The 14,703-nt window shown below is 49.0% G+C and overlaps 2 protein-coding genes across 2 annotated transcripts; one reads left to right on the top strand and one right to left on the bottom strand.

Moving 5' to 3' along the window:
* Positions 1 to 6,808: 6,808 nt before the first annotated feature.
* LOC119301748 (chlorophyll a-b binding protein 1B-20, chloroplastic-like) lies at positions 6,809 to 8,038 on the top strand. Its single transcript, XM_037578731.1, has 3 exons — positions 6,809 to 7,066; positions 7,146 to 7,561; positions 7,659 to 8,038. Exons 1-3 carry the CDS (start codon positions 6,882 to 6,884, stop codon positions 7,793 to 7,795), a joined length of 738 nt encoding a protein of 245 aa, XP_037434628.1. The 5' UTR covers positions 6,809 to 6,881; the 3' UTR covers positions 7,796 to 8,038.
* An 87-nt stretch (positions 8,039 to 8,125) lies between these two features.
* On the bottom strand, positions 8,126 to 11,811 carry LOC119301747 (O-fucosyltransferase 31-like). Its single transcript, XM_037578730.1, has 10 exons — positions 11,596 to 11,811; positions 10,809 to 10,871; positions 10,652 to 10,733; positions 10,497 to 10,567; positions 10,309 to 10,397; positions 10,015 to 10,218; positions 9,316 to 9,574; positions 8,979 to 9,206; positions 8,711 to 8,908; positions 8,126 to 8,629 (listed from the first exon to the last, which is right to left on the bottom strand). The coding sequence occupies exons 1-10, from the start codon at positions 11,728 to 11,730 to the stop codon at positions 8,420 to 8,422; spliced, it is 1,539 nt and encodes a 512-aa protein (XP_037434627.1). The 5' UTR covers positions 11,731 to 11,811; the 3' UTR covers positions 8,126 to 8,419.
* Between the last annotated feature and the right edge of the window lie 2,892 nt (positions 11,812 to 14,703).

Raw genomic sequence — 14,703 nt, 5'->3', positions numbered from 1 at the left:
GATATTGTTGGGTTTTCAAACAATCCGGCAGACTCAACGCCGAACACAAGGGGCTCGACACACCAAGCGAAGACGAGCACGAACCCCAAAAGCAGAGTAGCAGGAAACAAAAGAATTTACCACAAGAAGTAAAAACAGTAAACTTACTCCACATAACAAAACGTGCGGCGCCCATAAAGGTACGCGCCCCACGGCCTATCCCAAAGGAATCCCGCCACTGGTTGTCAAAACCAATCATCTTTGATCATCTGGATTATTCTAGAAGTGTCAGGAACCTAGGCTGGACTGCCCTGGTACTCGATCCAATAATTGGCGGACTCCAGTTTTCAAATGTCCTTATGGACGGTGGCAGCGGACTCAACCTGATATATCAGGACTCAATCCGCCACATGGGGATCGACCCAAAAAGAATTCGCCAGAGCAAAACCTCCTTTCAAGGAGTAACGCCAGGTCCGGACACCCATTGCATGGGTTTTCTCCAGCTCGAGGTTATTTCCGGCTCTGCCGATAACTTCCGTCGCGAAAAGATGACTTTCCACATCTTCCCATTCTCAAGTCGCTATCAAGCACTACTGGGACACGAAGCTTTCGCCCGCTTTAACACAATACCGCATTATGCATCTCTTACGCTTAAGATGCCCGGTCCACGCGGCATCATTTCCTTAAAGGGGAAGCAGTGAGAACACCTCCCCCAAGCGGAGGATTGTGCGGCCGGTTTAACAGCCCGACAATACAATGGCTTCACCAGCCAGAACATCGAAACAGGTCATTAAGACCACGGACACGGATAGACGAGTCCGGCACAAAAGTATCGTTGATAAAGGCTTAGTGGCCATATACCCCTGCACTAGGGGCTTCACACGTATAAAATAAGAGACAATAAAGCTCAATTTTTCATATTTTACTTTACACTTTGTTTATTTCATATAACTTTTGTTCGGCACGCCCCTTTTTCAACTTAGTTGCTCTCTTTTTATAGATGAGCGTCGTGCTGCGCCCGTCCAGGATACGGCACAACGGAGACACAGGCGCAGACGTGCAGTAGGGACCCGTTCCAAGGATTCTTTTCAGATTAAGACCCTGCGTAAACCTTTTTTACTGTCTCTTGTTGATACACATAACCTGGTTCTATGACCAAGGAGGAGGCTGGCGTCTTGGCATGTGGCCACGTCAGAATTCTTGCGCGTACCTGGACACTAGGGGCTTATACCTCAGAGCGTTACCTCGCCCGCTCTCATAAAGACCGAATACCTTAGGGAGTGTTCGGCGTCGCGAGTTTGGCCTTATATGCATCAGCTCCGAGTCATGATTTTAGTCAAATGTTGGGTTGCCCGGCTCCTGTGTTTGGCCGCCTTACGTTCCGCTCTATCGGCTAAGGCGGCACCAGGAGAACTACTGTGATTGTGCCCTAGTTCAGCCAGGCGAGCACCTCAGTAGAGAAAGCCGAAAACCGACTGTCATGATATGGCGTGAGACTGGTCAACCACTCGATGACTCTCCGGAATCTGTAGGATTCCTCCGCATTAACGAAGGGTCATTTCCCGGCCAGGCACATACGCGCCCCGAATTCGGGCGAGCGCAGCCGCCACCAGGGCTACCTAAATAGTCCCATTGTCAAGCTCCTATGGCTAAGTGAAAGTATTAAAGCATTATAGTCCGGTTGCCTAGCTCGCTGCGCTATCACCTCCTTTGTAGGACCAAGACGTTGGATTAAGTGTGAAAATGCGCCTTCTGCAAGCACCCCCGCACTATGTGCGTGGGGGCTGAAGCCAACGACTGCAATCTTTTAGATTTTGTACATATATCTTAAAACGGCCGCACAGGAGGTGTTCCAAATACTTGAAGGCACAAGTATAAAAGGCTACTACAATTCATCAAAATATTGCTTTATAATTACACATGCTATCAGAACATAGCATCCTTCAAGCACCGCGTCTCTATTACACGAGCGCCTTCAAGGACTTCCTGAAAATAGTGCTCGGAGGGTACTCGGCTTTTGTCCGAATCTCGGGATGCAACAATGGTGGTCTCCATCTCTGCCCAGTATGTCTTGACACGGGCAAGAGCCATCCGTGCGCCCTCTATGCATGTTGACCTCTTCATCGCATTGATACGTGGCACCGCGTCAAGGAATTGCTGCACCAAGCTGAAATAACTCTTCGGCTCCGATCTCCCCAGCCACAGATGACCCATGACGTACTTCATGGCGAGTCCGGACAATCTATTCAGTTCGGCCCATTGAGCCAGACGATCATCCACTGCCAGTGGACGCTCTGGATTCTGGAACTGTGACCAGAAAAGTCTTTCCACCTCGTGATCTTCTTGATCTCGAAAGTATTCAGTCGCATCAGCAGCACTCGCTGCCAAATCCAGATAGGTGTCCTCCGCACTCCACATCCGGTCCAACGGAGCAAACTTCGGATCGCAAAACTTCCTCCGCAGCATAAAGGGCTTTCCAGCCGCAATCTGTCCGGCCTGACGCAGCTCTCATCACAGAGCGAACATCCTTGGCATCAGCAACGGCCTTCTCTAAGTCCGTCTGCCTCGCCCGGTCTTCTTTCTCAAGAAACTTGCAACGGTGAGCAGCACCTTTTAACTTCACGGCCATCACGGCCATCTCCTTCTTGCTTCGGCAATGAGCAGCCTGTTCGGCTCTCAGCACTTCAAGGGCCTTCTCGGCAGCCGCATCACTTTTCCTGGCTTGTTCCTTAGCTCGGGCAAGTTCCGCTCGAAGACTCTCCACGGCGGCCGCACCATCTGCGTCAAGCACACACATTGTAAGATACTGGCATAAAGCTCCTCTTACCAGATGCCGCCAGAGGAATTGCATACCTTGAGCCTCATCAAGCCGCTCGTTGACGAGCGCGATGTCGGCATCTGCCACGTCAAGTTACCGCTTTAGTTTGGCAAAATCATTAGTTCGGCTTGATTCCAGACACTTCACCACCTGTATACAAAGGCGACATTTTAGACCTGGGATTATGATCCTCTGCGCGCCATCAATTTTGACAACGCACAGAGTCTCAGGGGCTACTATCTACACAGGGCGCATCTTGTTTATGCGCAACTGACAAAGAAGTACATTATCAAACGTACCTCAAAACCCGTCAGCAAACTTCTGACGGCCTCATGCAATCCGCTTTCCGCGGACGAAATCCTTCCAATCACCGTACCCATCAATGCACGGTGCTCATCTGAGATAGAAGCTCGCCCCAGCAGAATCATTAGCTCCTCCGACCGCGCATCGGACGGTGCCGGACTCGTCCTATGACCTCCATCGAAGGCCGGACGCGGAGAACCTCGGGGGGACATATGGTTACCTTCCACCCCTGCCGGATTCGGAGAAACCCTCCGCGACGACACCTCAGGGTCGCCCGCCTCGCCAGGCGGTGCGGCAGGGGGAGGCGTTCCACTCTCCATCATCTCCGGAAGAAGATCCCCCGAAGACGAGCTCTGCTGAGAAGGGCTGAGGTCCGAGCTACAAAGTAAAATTTCGGTTAATCTTCTCAGATAAAAAGCAAGGATTTCTCTCATCCCTCTAAAGGAAAATCTTTCTCTACTTACGGCTCGCTGGAGGGCTGATCCCTTTGAGGGCGTAGTTCGGCCGAGGATCTCCCCGGCGTCGGACCCTCTGACGAGGACTTTTCCCCTCGCTTTGAGGCCATGGTCTCCGGGTCATCAGAGGCGGCCCTCTTCTTCCCCTTAGGAGAGGAAATGTCGGTTCTTCCCTTCGGAGCAGCCTCCTTCGAGGAGGCCATAGTTTCCTTGTCCTCCCCCTCACTTCCCTCCAAAGGCACGATCTTCAACATCCTGACTAGCACGGGATCTGGCCTGGTCTCAGGAAGGGGAGTCGGACACCTGATCAGCTTTGCCTTCGCTATCCACTCCTGTTTAAAAGGACAACTCTTTTAGGGGCGAATTTATGACAATTTTACGGGTAGCAAGTCCGGGCGCAAGGTTACTTACTTGAGTATCCGGGCGATTGCACCTTAAACCTGCGTCCTCGGTCAAATCCGGACACATTGCTTGTGATCCGAAGAACATTTTATACATCTCCACGGGCGTTGCGCCCATAAAATGCTGGAGAGCTCGTGGTCCCTCCGGATTAAACTCCCACAGACGAAGGGAGCGACGTTTGCCGGGCAGTGTTCGGCGAATCAGCATGACATGTGTCACCTTGACCAGGTTGAGGTCTCTTTCTAAGAGATCCCTAATGCGGCCCTGCAACAAGGGCACGTCTTTGGATAACCCCCAATCTAATCCTTTGTTGACCCATGACGCTAGCCGTGGTGGGGGACCCGAGCGAAAGGCAGGAGGCGCCACCCACTTGGTGCTCCTGGGAGCGGTGATATAGAACCACTCTCATTGCCACAAGCCGAGCTCCTCTTGAAAGGAGCCCTCGGGCCATAGAGCATCAGCATTCTTACTTATGACAGCGCCTCCACACTCTGCGTGTCGTCCCTCGATCATTTTTGGCTCCACTCCAAAAGTCTTGAGCCATAATCCGAAGTGAGGAGTAACACGGAGGAACGCTTCGCACACAACGATGAATGAGGAAATGTGGAGGATGGACTCCGGGGCTAAGTCATGAAATTCCAGCCCATAATAGAACATCAGCCCCCTCACGAAGGGATCCATCGGGAAGCCTAACCCCCGAAGGAAGTGAGACATGAACACTACGCTCTCACCGGGCTGGGGACTGGGAATAGCCTGCCTTTGAGCAGGCAACCTATGCAAAATTTCGGCAGTCAAGAACTTAGCCTCTCTCAACTTTAGCACGTCCTCCTCCATGACGGAGGAGGGCATCCATCGGCCTTGAGGGTCGGAACCGGACATTGTCGAAGGTCCGAAGCGCCTGGAATCTGGAGCCTAGGGTGTTGGAACTCGAGGCGACGGGCGAACTTGTTTTGAGATTGGAGAAAAGGAGTAAGGCCATGGTCTCTTTATAAGAGGTTGAATACCAGGAGCCCTCCCCGTAACCGTTTGGGACTCGCCTTTAATCGAGAAGACATGCTAACGGGCACGATTGGGTTACCCACGTCTGTATTGATGAGAATCCCGTAAATAAAGGGGACACGATCTCTGCTTTGACAAGACGTGCCAAGGAAACCGCCTCGCAAAACACGTTGAGGTGGAAAAGTGAAAACGATTCGAATAAAGGCTTGGCCGTAGTGTGATGTCACGCTGCGGAATACGTCAGCGGATTAGATTTGTGTTAATATTATTCTCTTTGTGGCAATACGTGCAAACTTATTTTGCAGAGCCGGACACTACTCTTGGTGTTTACAAACTTTTATGAAGGATTTGGAGGAGGAACCCGCCTTGCAATGCCGAAGACAATCTATGCGCCGGACTCGTCGTCATTGAAGCCTGGTTCAGGGGCTACTGAGGGAGTCCTGGATTAGGGGGTGTTCGGGTAGCCGGACTATACCTTCAGCCAGACTCCAGGACTATGAAGATACAAGATTGAAGACTTCGTCCCGTGTCCGGATGGGACTTTCCTTGGCGTGGAAGGCAAGCTTGGCGATGCGGATATTCAAGATCTCCTACCATTGTAACCGACTTTGTGTAACCCTAACCCTCTTCGGTGTCTATATAAACCGGAGGGTTTTAGTCCGTAGGACAACTTCATCATACAACAACCATACCATAGGCTAGCTTTTAGGGTTTAGCCTCCTCGATCTCGTGGTAGATCAACTCTTGTACTACCCATATCATCAATATTAATCAAGCAGGACGTAGGGTTTTACCTCCATCAAGAGGGCCCGAACTTGGGTAAAACATCGTGTTCCTTGCCTCCTGTTACCATCCGGCCTAAACACACAGTTCGGGACCCCCTACCCGAGATCCGCCGGTTTTGACACCGACAGTGGCGGTGGCGCTCTCCGTCGTTACCCTCTTGGGTGCCTCGTCGGGGAACTTAGGTATCATCTGGTTATAGCTCTCCGTCGTTACCCTCTTGGGTGCCTCGTCGGGGAACTCAGGTATCATCTGGTTATAGCGTGCTGGTGCCTTCATGCTTGCTTTGCTCGTGGTGTGAAGCTTCTTCGGCTTTGGGTGGAGTGGATTCATTGGTCTCCTATCATTTACACGTATCCTCGCAGTCACAATCCTCGGTCCTCACTATCCGTTGGCAGGATCGAAACTCCACGGCCCGGAGCGAGAGGACATGCGCTTGCTCTATCCAACGACATCTTGGTGTGATCGGTGCGTCGGTGTCCCGTGGTTTCTCTAGGCAGTGCGGTTCAGTTTTGCTTCGGTAGTCTAGGTCGCCTCATATTAGTGTGGCGATTCCTTTTTTTCTTTTTTCTTTTTTTTTGAGAACGCGATTCCTATTTTCTTGTTCGGCTGCGGGTTGGTCCCATCCTCGCCGCGATTGGTTTGTATGAAGTTTCACCTTGTATCGATTCGACCATTTGTGTTTTTTCTAGGGAGAAAGCCTGTTTTGTGTGGAAGAGCTTGAAAGTTCAAGCAAACAGACCAACCCACCATGGCACCATGTACAGGTGTACACCATGACGGATCGACCGATCGACGTGGCAGCCAGGTAAACCGAACGTGCGTTTCCCCGACCAATAGCGATGCTCCTTTTGATTCCGCATTATCCATGATCCAGATAACGCACATACGCCTCCCGGTCTCCCACTGGTCCATCTATCCAGTCTCCAGGCGCAAACGAATCGCAGCCGTCAGACGACGCAGCGGCGCCAACACGCGCCGTCCATCTGGACCTCCGGGCCCCAGCTCACCACACCCACAAATCACCGAAGCGCAGCTCAATACAAAGGGCCAAGCGCAGGTGCGGAGAGGCAGAACCACCACACACACGCACGCACTCTCACTCTCCTGCCGCGGTGCGCCGTACGTGCTCTCTAGCCAAGATGTCGTCGGTCAGTGCCCGCGCTCCCGTGGCCGCTCTCCGGCCGGCGGCGTCAGCGTCGAGCCCCCGGTTCCTGGGCGACTCCGGCCGCGTCGGCCTCGCCAAGTCCACGCGCCGCGACGTCGCCGTCCAGGCCAAGGGGTCGTGGCTCCCCGGCCTCCCCTCCCCTGCCTACCTCGACGGCAGGTGCATGGGAACATAACAATAACACATGATGCAACGCACATGCTGTATGCTAATACTCTTTGTTGGATGGATGGATCAGCTTGGCGGGTGACAATGGGTTCGACCCGCTGGCGCTGGCGGAGGACCCGGAGGACCTGCGGTGGTTCGTGCAGGCGGAGCTGGTGAACGGGCGGTGGGCGATGCTGGGGGTGGCGGGGATGCTGATCCCGGAGGTGCTGACCAAGGCGGGGCTGCTGAACGCGCCCGAGTGGTACGACGCCGGCAAGGAGACCTACTTCGCCTCCTCCTCCACGCTCTTCGTCATCGAGTTCATCCTCTTCCACTACGTGGAGATCCGGCGGTGGCAGGACATCAAGAACCCGGGCTCCGTCAACCAGGACCCCATCTTCAAGAGCTACAGCCTCCCGCCCCACGAGTGCGGCTATCCCGGCAGCGTCTTCAACCCCCTCAACTTCGCCCCCACCCTCGAGAACAAGGAGAAGGAGCTCGCCAACGGTACCTCCCGAGTCCATCGTTCTCTGCTTGCTTCACCATCGTTAATTTCTAATCGGACGGCTCTTGTTAATCTTTGGATGTTTTTCGATTCGTTCAGGGAGACTGGCGATGCTGGCGTTCCTGGGGTTCCTGGTGCAGCACAACGTGACCGGCAAGGGCCCGTTCGAGAACCTGCAGCAGCACCTGGCCGACCCATGGCACAACACCATCATCCAGACCATCTCCGGCCAATAAATCCGTCGATTTCACCGACCGGGGAGGCTTCAGGTGGTCTGAATTGTTATTTTGGGGTGCTGAGGATGTACAAAGTGTGGAGGAGTAGGTGGACAGTGCAAAAATGTGTTGTAATCTTAAAAGCTCCGGTGGTGAAACTTTCTTCTTGTGGATTCGCCCATGGCTTCCGATGGAGGCTGGACTTGTAATATCACCCATGCGTGTTATTCTAAACATGGCAAAACATACTACTAGTTTGAAGCATTCGTCTCGAATTCGCTGTGATGATAGCAATAGTAAATCAAAGCTGAACTTCATACAAACACCGGACACAGATGTAGAACAGTGGAATCAAAGAAGAAGAAAAAGGATCCAGTATATCAAGTCACAGGTATACAACATCAGTCACAAAACTACAACTTTGTCGTATCGAATGTGCAGCAGCACAAGATTAGAGTCCTTCAAGGCTCAACATACAGTGCGTAAAAATTGGTTAAGAATTAAGATCCTATTGGAAGAGGCAGCCAACTGATTCAACCGAAAATTGAGAACTAATGTATGTATCCACATGAGCTTATCCTAATTAGCGGCTGCAAGTAACTCGGCACATTTCTTTTGTCGGTGCACTGCAGAAAACTCGGCGATCTACCCTTGGCACATACAATCCGGGGCAGGATAAGTATAGATAGACTGCTTCGGCTTCCTCAGCCGTATCTGCCCGTATCTACCTTTGTGGCCTGCCTGTACAGCCTGCTGAAACTCTGACCACTCCATGCTCTTGTTCGCAAATATGTGGCCAAGCAATGTCATGTTTGGCCTTATCGTCTTGAAATTCCTGTAGGCCCGGTGGGCCAGCTGAATCAACCATCATCTAGTCAGGACCAATAAAGAAAGCGGAAAAAACTAGGGAATACAGCAGAAGCCAACAGGTTTTACCAGTGCATTATGCATATTGCCAGGAGAAGCAGAGATGAAAACATCGCTGTGCATGCTGATATGGTAGTCAAGAGCTGCTAGCACAGAAGCCTTCCCTTCAACATTAGCAAGTTCATCTGCCGATGCAAGGCTCCTCTTGTCTTCCATCAGCGGGAAAAGTTTGCGCAAGCTAGAGATCCTAGCTTCCCCTCCATATACCTTAATAGGTGATGTATGTTAGAACTTTCTACTTCCACTATGGAGAATAAGCGAGTGCAGAGAGTCAAACCTTGTGAGAGGCAAGATAAAATCGAGTTGTGCTGTCAAAGCCAAGCGCTACTAGTATCAACCCAATCTCTTCTGGAGTCAACGGGCAGCGTCCTGTGTTTCGAAGCTCCTCATCACTTAACTGTGAATTTAATACCCTCCCTTGCCAGATAACTTGCCTGTACTTAGCCAGAGCTAATTTTTCAGCCCTACCACCGCCAAAGTCACAGGCAGAATGTGCAGCCATATCCTGAAAAATGTAGGTCAGCTTGAGATGTTTCAGAGTGGCAATTCCCTGAAGAGAACAAAAAAAAAATACACATACGACTTCCAAATATTGCAGAAGCCCTTCCATTTACCTTATCGAAGCGGAGATGTAAAACTGCGTACTTTCCATCCTGATCTGTGTTTTCTTCTATGACTTGTTGGGCAAATTCAGTGGAATGCCCCTGGACTGGAGATCTCAAGCGCTTCTCAAGGGTCCTCCCCAATGAGATAATGTAAGGCACAAAAATCAGAGCTTCAAAGTTAACTTTACAGCGCAGGTGTTGAATGTCCACGGGCAAATCATCAAATGCAAGGCGGTGAGAAAAGGGGGCAATGGCTGCAATGCCATAGCTGACAAGGGAAACAACACGTACATGAGATTCTCGGTGAAGGATTCCCCTCACAAAGTAACCAACTATTGAAGTTAGATCACAAATTATAATGTTAATGCTACAAAGCCTGTTCAGTGGCCATCAACCTGGGCTAAACATGAACTGCAGTTTCTTAGCATTATTATGCCATGCAATATATGTCAAATACTCCCACTGTTCACAAATATAAGATGTTTTGGATATTCTAATATGGACTACATACGGACTGCAATGAGTAAACAAACAGACTAAAACGTGTGTACATACATCTGATTCAGAAAAAAGTTAGAACATCTTATATTTGTGAATGGAGGGAGTAGTAGTTTAGTTTTGCAACATGTGTCAGTACAAAGGGTACTGCAGACCTTCACTTATCAAGGGGTCAAGAGAAGTGACTATATGACCAAAGAAATCACAAACCTTTGCAGGATAGGACTGACATTCTCTATATACCAATTAGCTGAGGCATGAACAGGTGCAGTTTTTATTCTTGTAGCACGTATTCCTGTGCCATAGAACTCTCTTGTGCTCCACGCAAATTCTTTTGGTGGAGTTCTCACTATTGAAACCTCGCCTTTTAGGGTGTTAATAAAGTGATCCACATTGAAAATATCTCCGAATGAGCTGCAACACAACTAAAACTTTCACTTCCAATTTAACAGGAGAATAAAAAAACTAACAAGATACAGTAGTACGCTGAAACTTCAAAAGCACCTTGAGTCTTTCCAAACAGGGTTTACTTCAAGATGTGGAATCACAAGAGTAGCATTCAGAATCTTAGCAACCGCAACAGCATCACATATCTAGAGAACAAAAAGAAAGAGACAGATGATCTAAAATCTCAACCAAGCAAGTTGTCTTAAATCTAACATCATGAATCTGGTACATAAAAAGTGTGTTACCCCCATTCTTTGCTGGTTCAGGCCACCATCAAGAAATACTTGTATGTACCCACTAGGTTCCGAAGGTAACCCTACACTTTATATAACCAAATGCTTAGTGATCTGTCGCAGCTGGAGGCATATCATTACATAACCATGTTATCTCAGAGTGTTACCACGAGTAATCGATGATCTTATGCATGGTTTCCACCCCTGGTCAGGCAAGGGTGTCCAGATCTCTCTCTTTTGTTCATCTGGCTGTAACAGAAAGCAAGTTACAAATAGACTTCAACATAACTACTTCCATTTTTCATCTGAGTTTTGAATACTCACTATTGTCCATCGCAAAGACGCGTTCAAAAGAGACTCGTGCATTGGCTTAGGGGCATTCCACTCCTGCAATATACACGCTGTCCACATGATTAATCTTAAAAAGACAATATTGCAGTTTGCAGAAATACTTACTAAGGTCTACTTGAGTTGCCAATCTATCTTCATAACCATAGTAATCCAGTACATATGTTATTCCCGGTATTTTCATGTACTCATACAGTCCCACACTGCCGCAAAATGCATATAAAATCTACTCCCTCCGTCCCAAAATTCTTGTCTCAGATTTGTCTAAATACGGATGTATCAAGTCACGTTTTAGTATTAGATACATCCGTATCTAGACGAATCTAAGACAAGAATTTTGGGACGGAGGGAGTGGTAATCAAACATTGTAGACCACTGCCCAAACCAAAATATTCGATGCAACTGGCATGATGCTATCCATCAAAAGAATCCAGATCTTCACATAGCTTGCACACTTTGCTTATTTACAGGTAACTCTGCGTCAACATACATACACCAACTAAACTAATGTAATTTCTTAACAACGAGAGAGAGAAAATTCATGAATTCACCACACCATTTCGCCCTGCACATGCCGGACTCCCCAACCGTACCAATCCGTCTACTATCCAAGACCCCACAGGATCGGACTCGGGAAAGTGGCAAACTAGCAAGGAGAAGCGTAGGAAGCAGCTAGAAAAGCAGAAAATCGCCAACGCCAATACGACGCTACACCGGCTCAAATCGAACCGCCTGGAGAGGGGGATGGGACCAGGGGACGCACCGAGAATAGGGAAGGGAAGGCGCGGCCGAGCGGGGAGAACAGCGCGGGGAAAATAGCCGGGAGGAGCACGACAGCGGCTGCGGCAGCCAACACCGGGCCCCTCGCCGGAGGCGACGAAGCCGACGGCCGCCGCATCTCCCCCGTCTCAGGTGCGAAGACCAGGTGGAAGGGATGGACTGACCTGACTGAGCCCGGCTACGAGGTGGAAGTGGGCCTACTGTGTTCAAAATTGGCCCATCCATTTCGTCGGACCGGAGAAGGGAGCAACTAGTTAACAAGCACTCCTTCAAGAACCTCGCAACGATCAGCGCCACTTGGCGCTTTTAGTCATTCGCCACGTGTCGCGCTTTGGACGCTTTCTTCGGATTTTGTTTTTCTTATTTTTCCGCACACGTTTTCGGCTTTTTAAACGGTTTTTTTCGGTTTTTTCGACGTTTTGGTTTTCCCCCGGTCTTTCTTAGCTTTTCGAACAAAAAAAAAATCAGAATTTTTTTTTTCACGAAAAACGTGTTTTTTTTTTCTTTCGCGAAAGTCACGGTTTTTCTTCCGCGAGAGGCACGGTTGTACTTTATCGAGAGTCACGGTCGTGCCTTTCGGAAACGAAAAAAAAACGCGTTTTCTGTTTTTTTCCTTTCGCGAGAGTCACGGTTTTTCTTCTGCGAAAGGCACGGTTGTGCTTTCGCGAGAGTCACGGCCGTGCCTCTCGGAAAGGGAAAAACAAAACGCGTTTTCTGTTTTTTTTTCTTTCGTGAGAGTCACGGTTTTGCTTCCATGAGAGGCACGGTTGTGCTTACGCGAAAGTCACGGCCGTGCCTCTCGAAAAGGGAAAAATACGCGTTTTCTGTTTTTTTTTCTTTCGCGAGAGTCACGGTTTTGCTTTCGCGAGAGGCATGGTTGTACTTTCGCGAGAGTCACGGCCGTGCCTCTCGGAAACGGAAAAAACGCGCTTTCTATTTTTTTTCTTCCACGAGAGTCACGGTTTTGCTTCCATGAGAGGCACGGTTGAGATTTCGTAAGAGGCACGGGCGTGACTTTTTCGAAAAGGAAAAAACCGTGCTCCCGGTTCAGTTTTTTCGCCCGGTTTTGTTTGACTGGTTTTTTTCATGAAAAAAAGTTCTTCAAAAACTATCAACATGGGATCTAGTTTTCAAGATCTCGACACGAGGAATCCAATGGTGAAAATGGTTCGAGATTTAGACGCACAGTTTAAGAGATAAAACGTTTTGAATAAACGGATCTACGAAAAAAAGGGAAAACTCCCAGGTTGCGACAAGTGGCGCGCTGCATGTGCGGCCACTTGTCGCGACCTGGAGTATTTTTTGCAACGAGTACTCCTTAATTAGTGATTTCGGGACTTCTGCCAGGGAAGGAATATCACATGATACCATCGTTCAAGTGCTACCATGATACCAGTTTGAAAATTTCAATTTTAGACGTGTCAATTTTTTTTAAAAAAAATTGTGAATGTTCATCACATATGTGTCTACTATCCCTAAAAGATTCAGATCAAAATACGAAATACATAAAGAGAAACAAAAAAGAGAAATCCAACATGAATAGTGTCAATAAAGACGAAAGGATGAATAGTGTCAAAAATGACACTACTCAGATCTATATTTGTCTTTTTTGTTTCTCTTTGTGTATTTCACATTTTGATCTGAATTTTTAGGGGATGCAGACATATATGTGATGAACATTCACAATTTTTTTGAATTTTTCTGACACATCTAAAATTGAATTTCTCAAACTGGACATATCCAATGCCTTTGATTCCGTCTCATGGGCGTTCCTGCTGCAACTTCTGAGCTTCAGAGGTTTGCAGTCTGACCTGGAGTGATTGGATTTCATTCAAACTTGCTGGCCACATCTTCAACAAAAATAAATGTCGACAATTGACAAACTGGGCAAGTGGGTGTCTGGATGGCATGGCCAAATTTTCTCTAACTATGAGAAGTTTGTGCTTGTTCGTAAGGTCCTATCTGCTATCCTTGCTTTCTAGATGATGGTGACTATTGTAAACAAGTGGGATGATGCACAGCTGAACAAACTGCGCATCTCTTTCTTTTGGGACGAGAATGGTGAGGCATCGGCTGCCAAGTGTTTGATGGCATGGATAAGGATATGCAAGCCTTTGGATTTTGGCGGGCGAGGTATTGCCGACCATGAGAGATATAGTTGTGCTCTGCGCTGCCGTTGGTTATGGCTCAGGTGGACCGAGGAGGACAAACCGTGGCGTGATCTCCCTCTACCTATTGACGATCAGGTTAGGTCATCGCCCTGTTTCAAGCCTCAACTCTGGTCACTATCGGTAATGGAGAGAAGATATCCTTCTGAGATGATCACTGGTTGAGCAGTGGCCCTCCCAATTCAAGAAGTTGTTTCCTTCCCTATTCAAGCACAACAAGAAGCATAGGAGCTCACTCAAGGATGTTATTCATGATAACAACTGGCTGGATGTCAACAATTAAACCGTTGCCGCCAATCGAGGCTCTGCGTGATTACATTATGTTGTGGAGTGCCGTCCAGAATATTCAGCTTTCGCCCCACCCTGACAAGATCACATGGAAGTGGACGGTTGATGGCTCCTACTCCGTTGCATCCGCATACAAGATTCAGTTCATGGGCGGTGTTCAGTCTAATCTGAAGGTACTGATTTGGAAGGCTCCGGTACCAGGAAAATTAAGGCTCTCCACGTGGATGGGTGTCCAGGGCCGCTGCCTCACGACGGACCTACTCGCGAAGAGAGGTTGGCAACACAACCCGTTCTGTGCTCTCTGCAGATGCCACACTGAGACCGCCTTGCACTTACTATTCATGCACTGCTCTTTCTCCCTGGAGCTATGGAAGAAGGCTTTTCAAACTTCCATCATTCCCTTGGACAGGCTGCCTACAGTCGGAACTCACTCTTTTAGGCAATGGTGGGAGCAGGGATTTGATACATTTGCCAGGAGGGACCTGAAGATGAAGTGGTCTTCCACGATTACTGTGGTGGCCTGGTTCATTTGGACTGAGCGTAACGCCGGGATTTTCAGGGGCATGGCCACCAGCGTTGCTTCTCTGATGCAGTGTGGCGGTAATTTCCTGGGATCCCTATGAGATATGCGTTAC

The sequence above is a fragment of the Triticum dicoccoides genome, chromosome 5A (genome assembly GCF_002162155.2).
Source record: "Triticum dicoccoides isolate Atlit2015 ecotype Zavitan chromosome 5A, WEW_v2.0, whole genome shotgun sequence".
Classification (NCBI taxonomy): Eukaryota; Viridiplantae; Streptophyta; class Magnoliopsida; order Poales; family Poaceae; genus Triticum; species Triticum dicoccoides.
The sequence above is the reverse complement of the archived record's forward strand: the minus strand, read 5'-3'. Positions and strand labels throughout refer to the sequence as shown.

Coding starts and splice junctions, on each gene's coding strand:
- LOC119301747 (XM_037578730.1), bottom strand. CDS start 11,730: ATGCGGCGGCCGTCGGCTTCGTCGCCTCCGGCGAGGGGCCCGGTGTTG. Junction 10,872..11,595: donor CCTTCCCTTCCCTATTCTCG/GTGCGTCCCCTG, acceptor TGTATATTGCAG/GAGTGGAATGCCCCTAAGCC. Junction 10,734..10,808: donor CGTCTTTGCGATGGACAATA/GTGAGTATTCAA, acceptor TTTCTGTTACAG/CCAGATGAACAAAAGAGAGA.
- LOC119301748 (XM_037578731.1), top strand. CDS start 6,882: ATGTCGTCGGTCAGTGCCCGCGCTCCCGTGGCCGCTCTCCGGCCGGCG. Junction 7,067..7,145: donor CCTGCCTACCTCGACGGCAG/GTGCATGGGAAC, acceptor TGGATGGATCAG/CTTGGCGGGTGACAATGGGT. Junction 7,562..7,658: donor GGAGAAGGAGCTCGCCAACG/GTACCTCCCGAG, acceptor CGATTCGTTCAG/GGAGACTGGCGATGCTGGCG.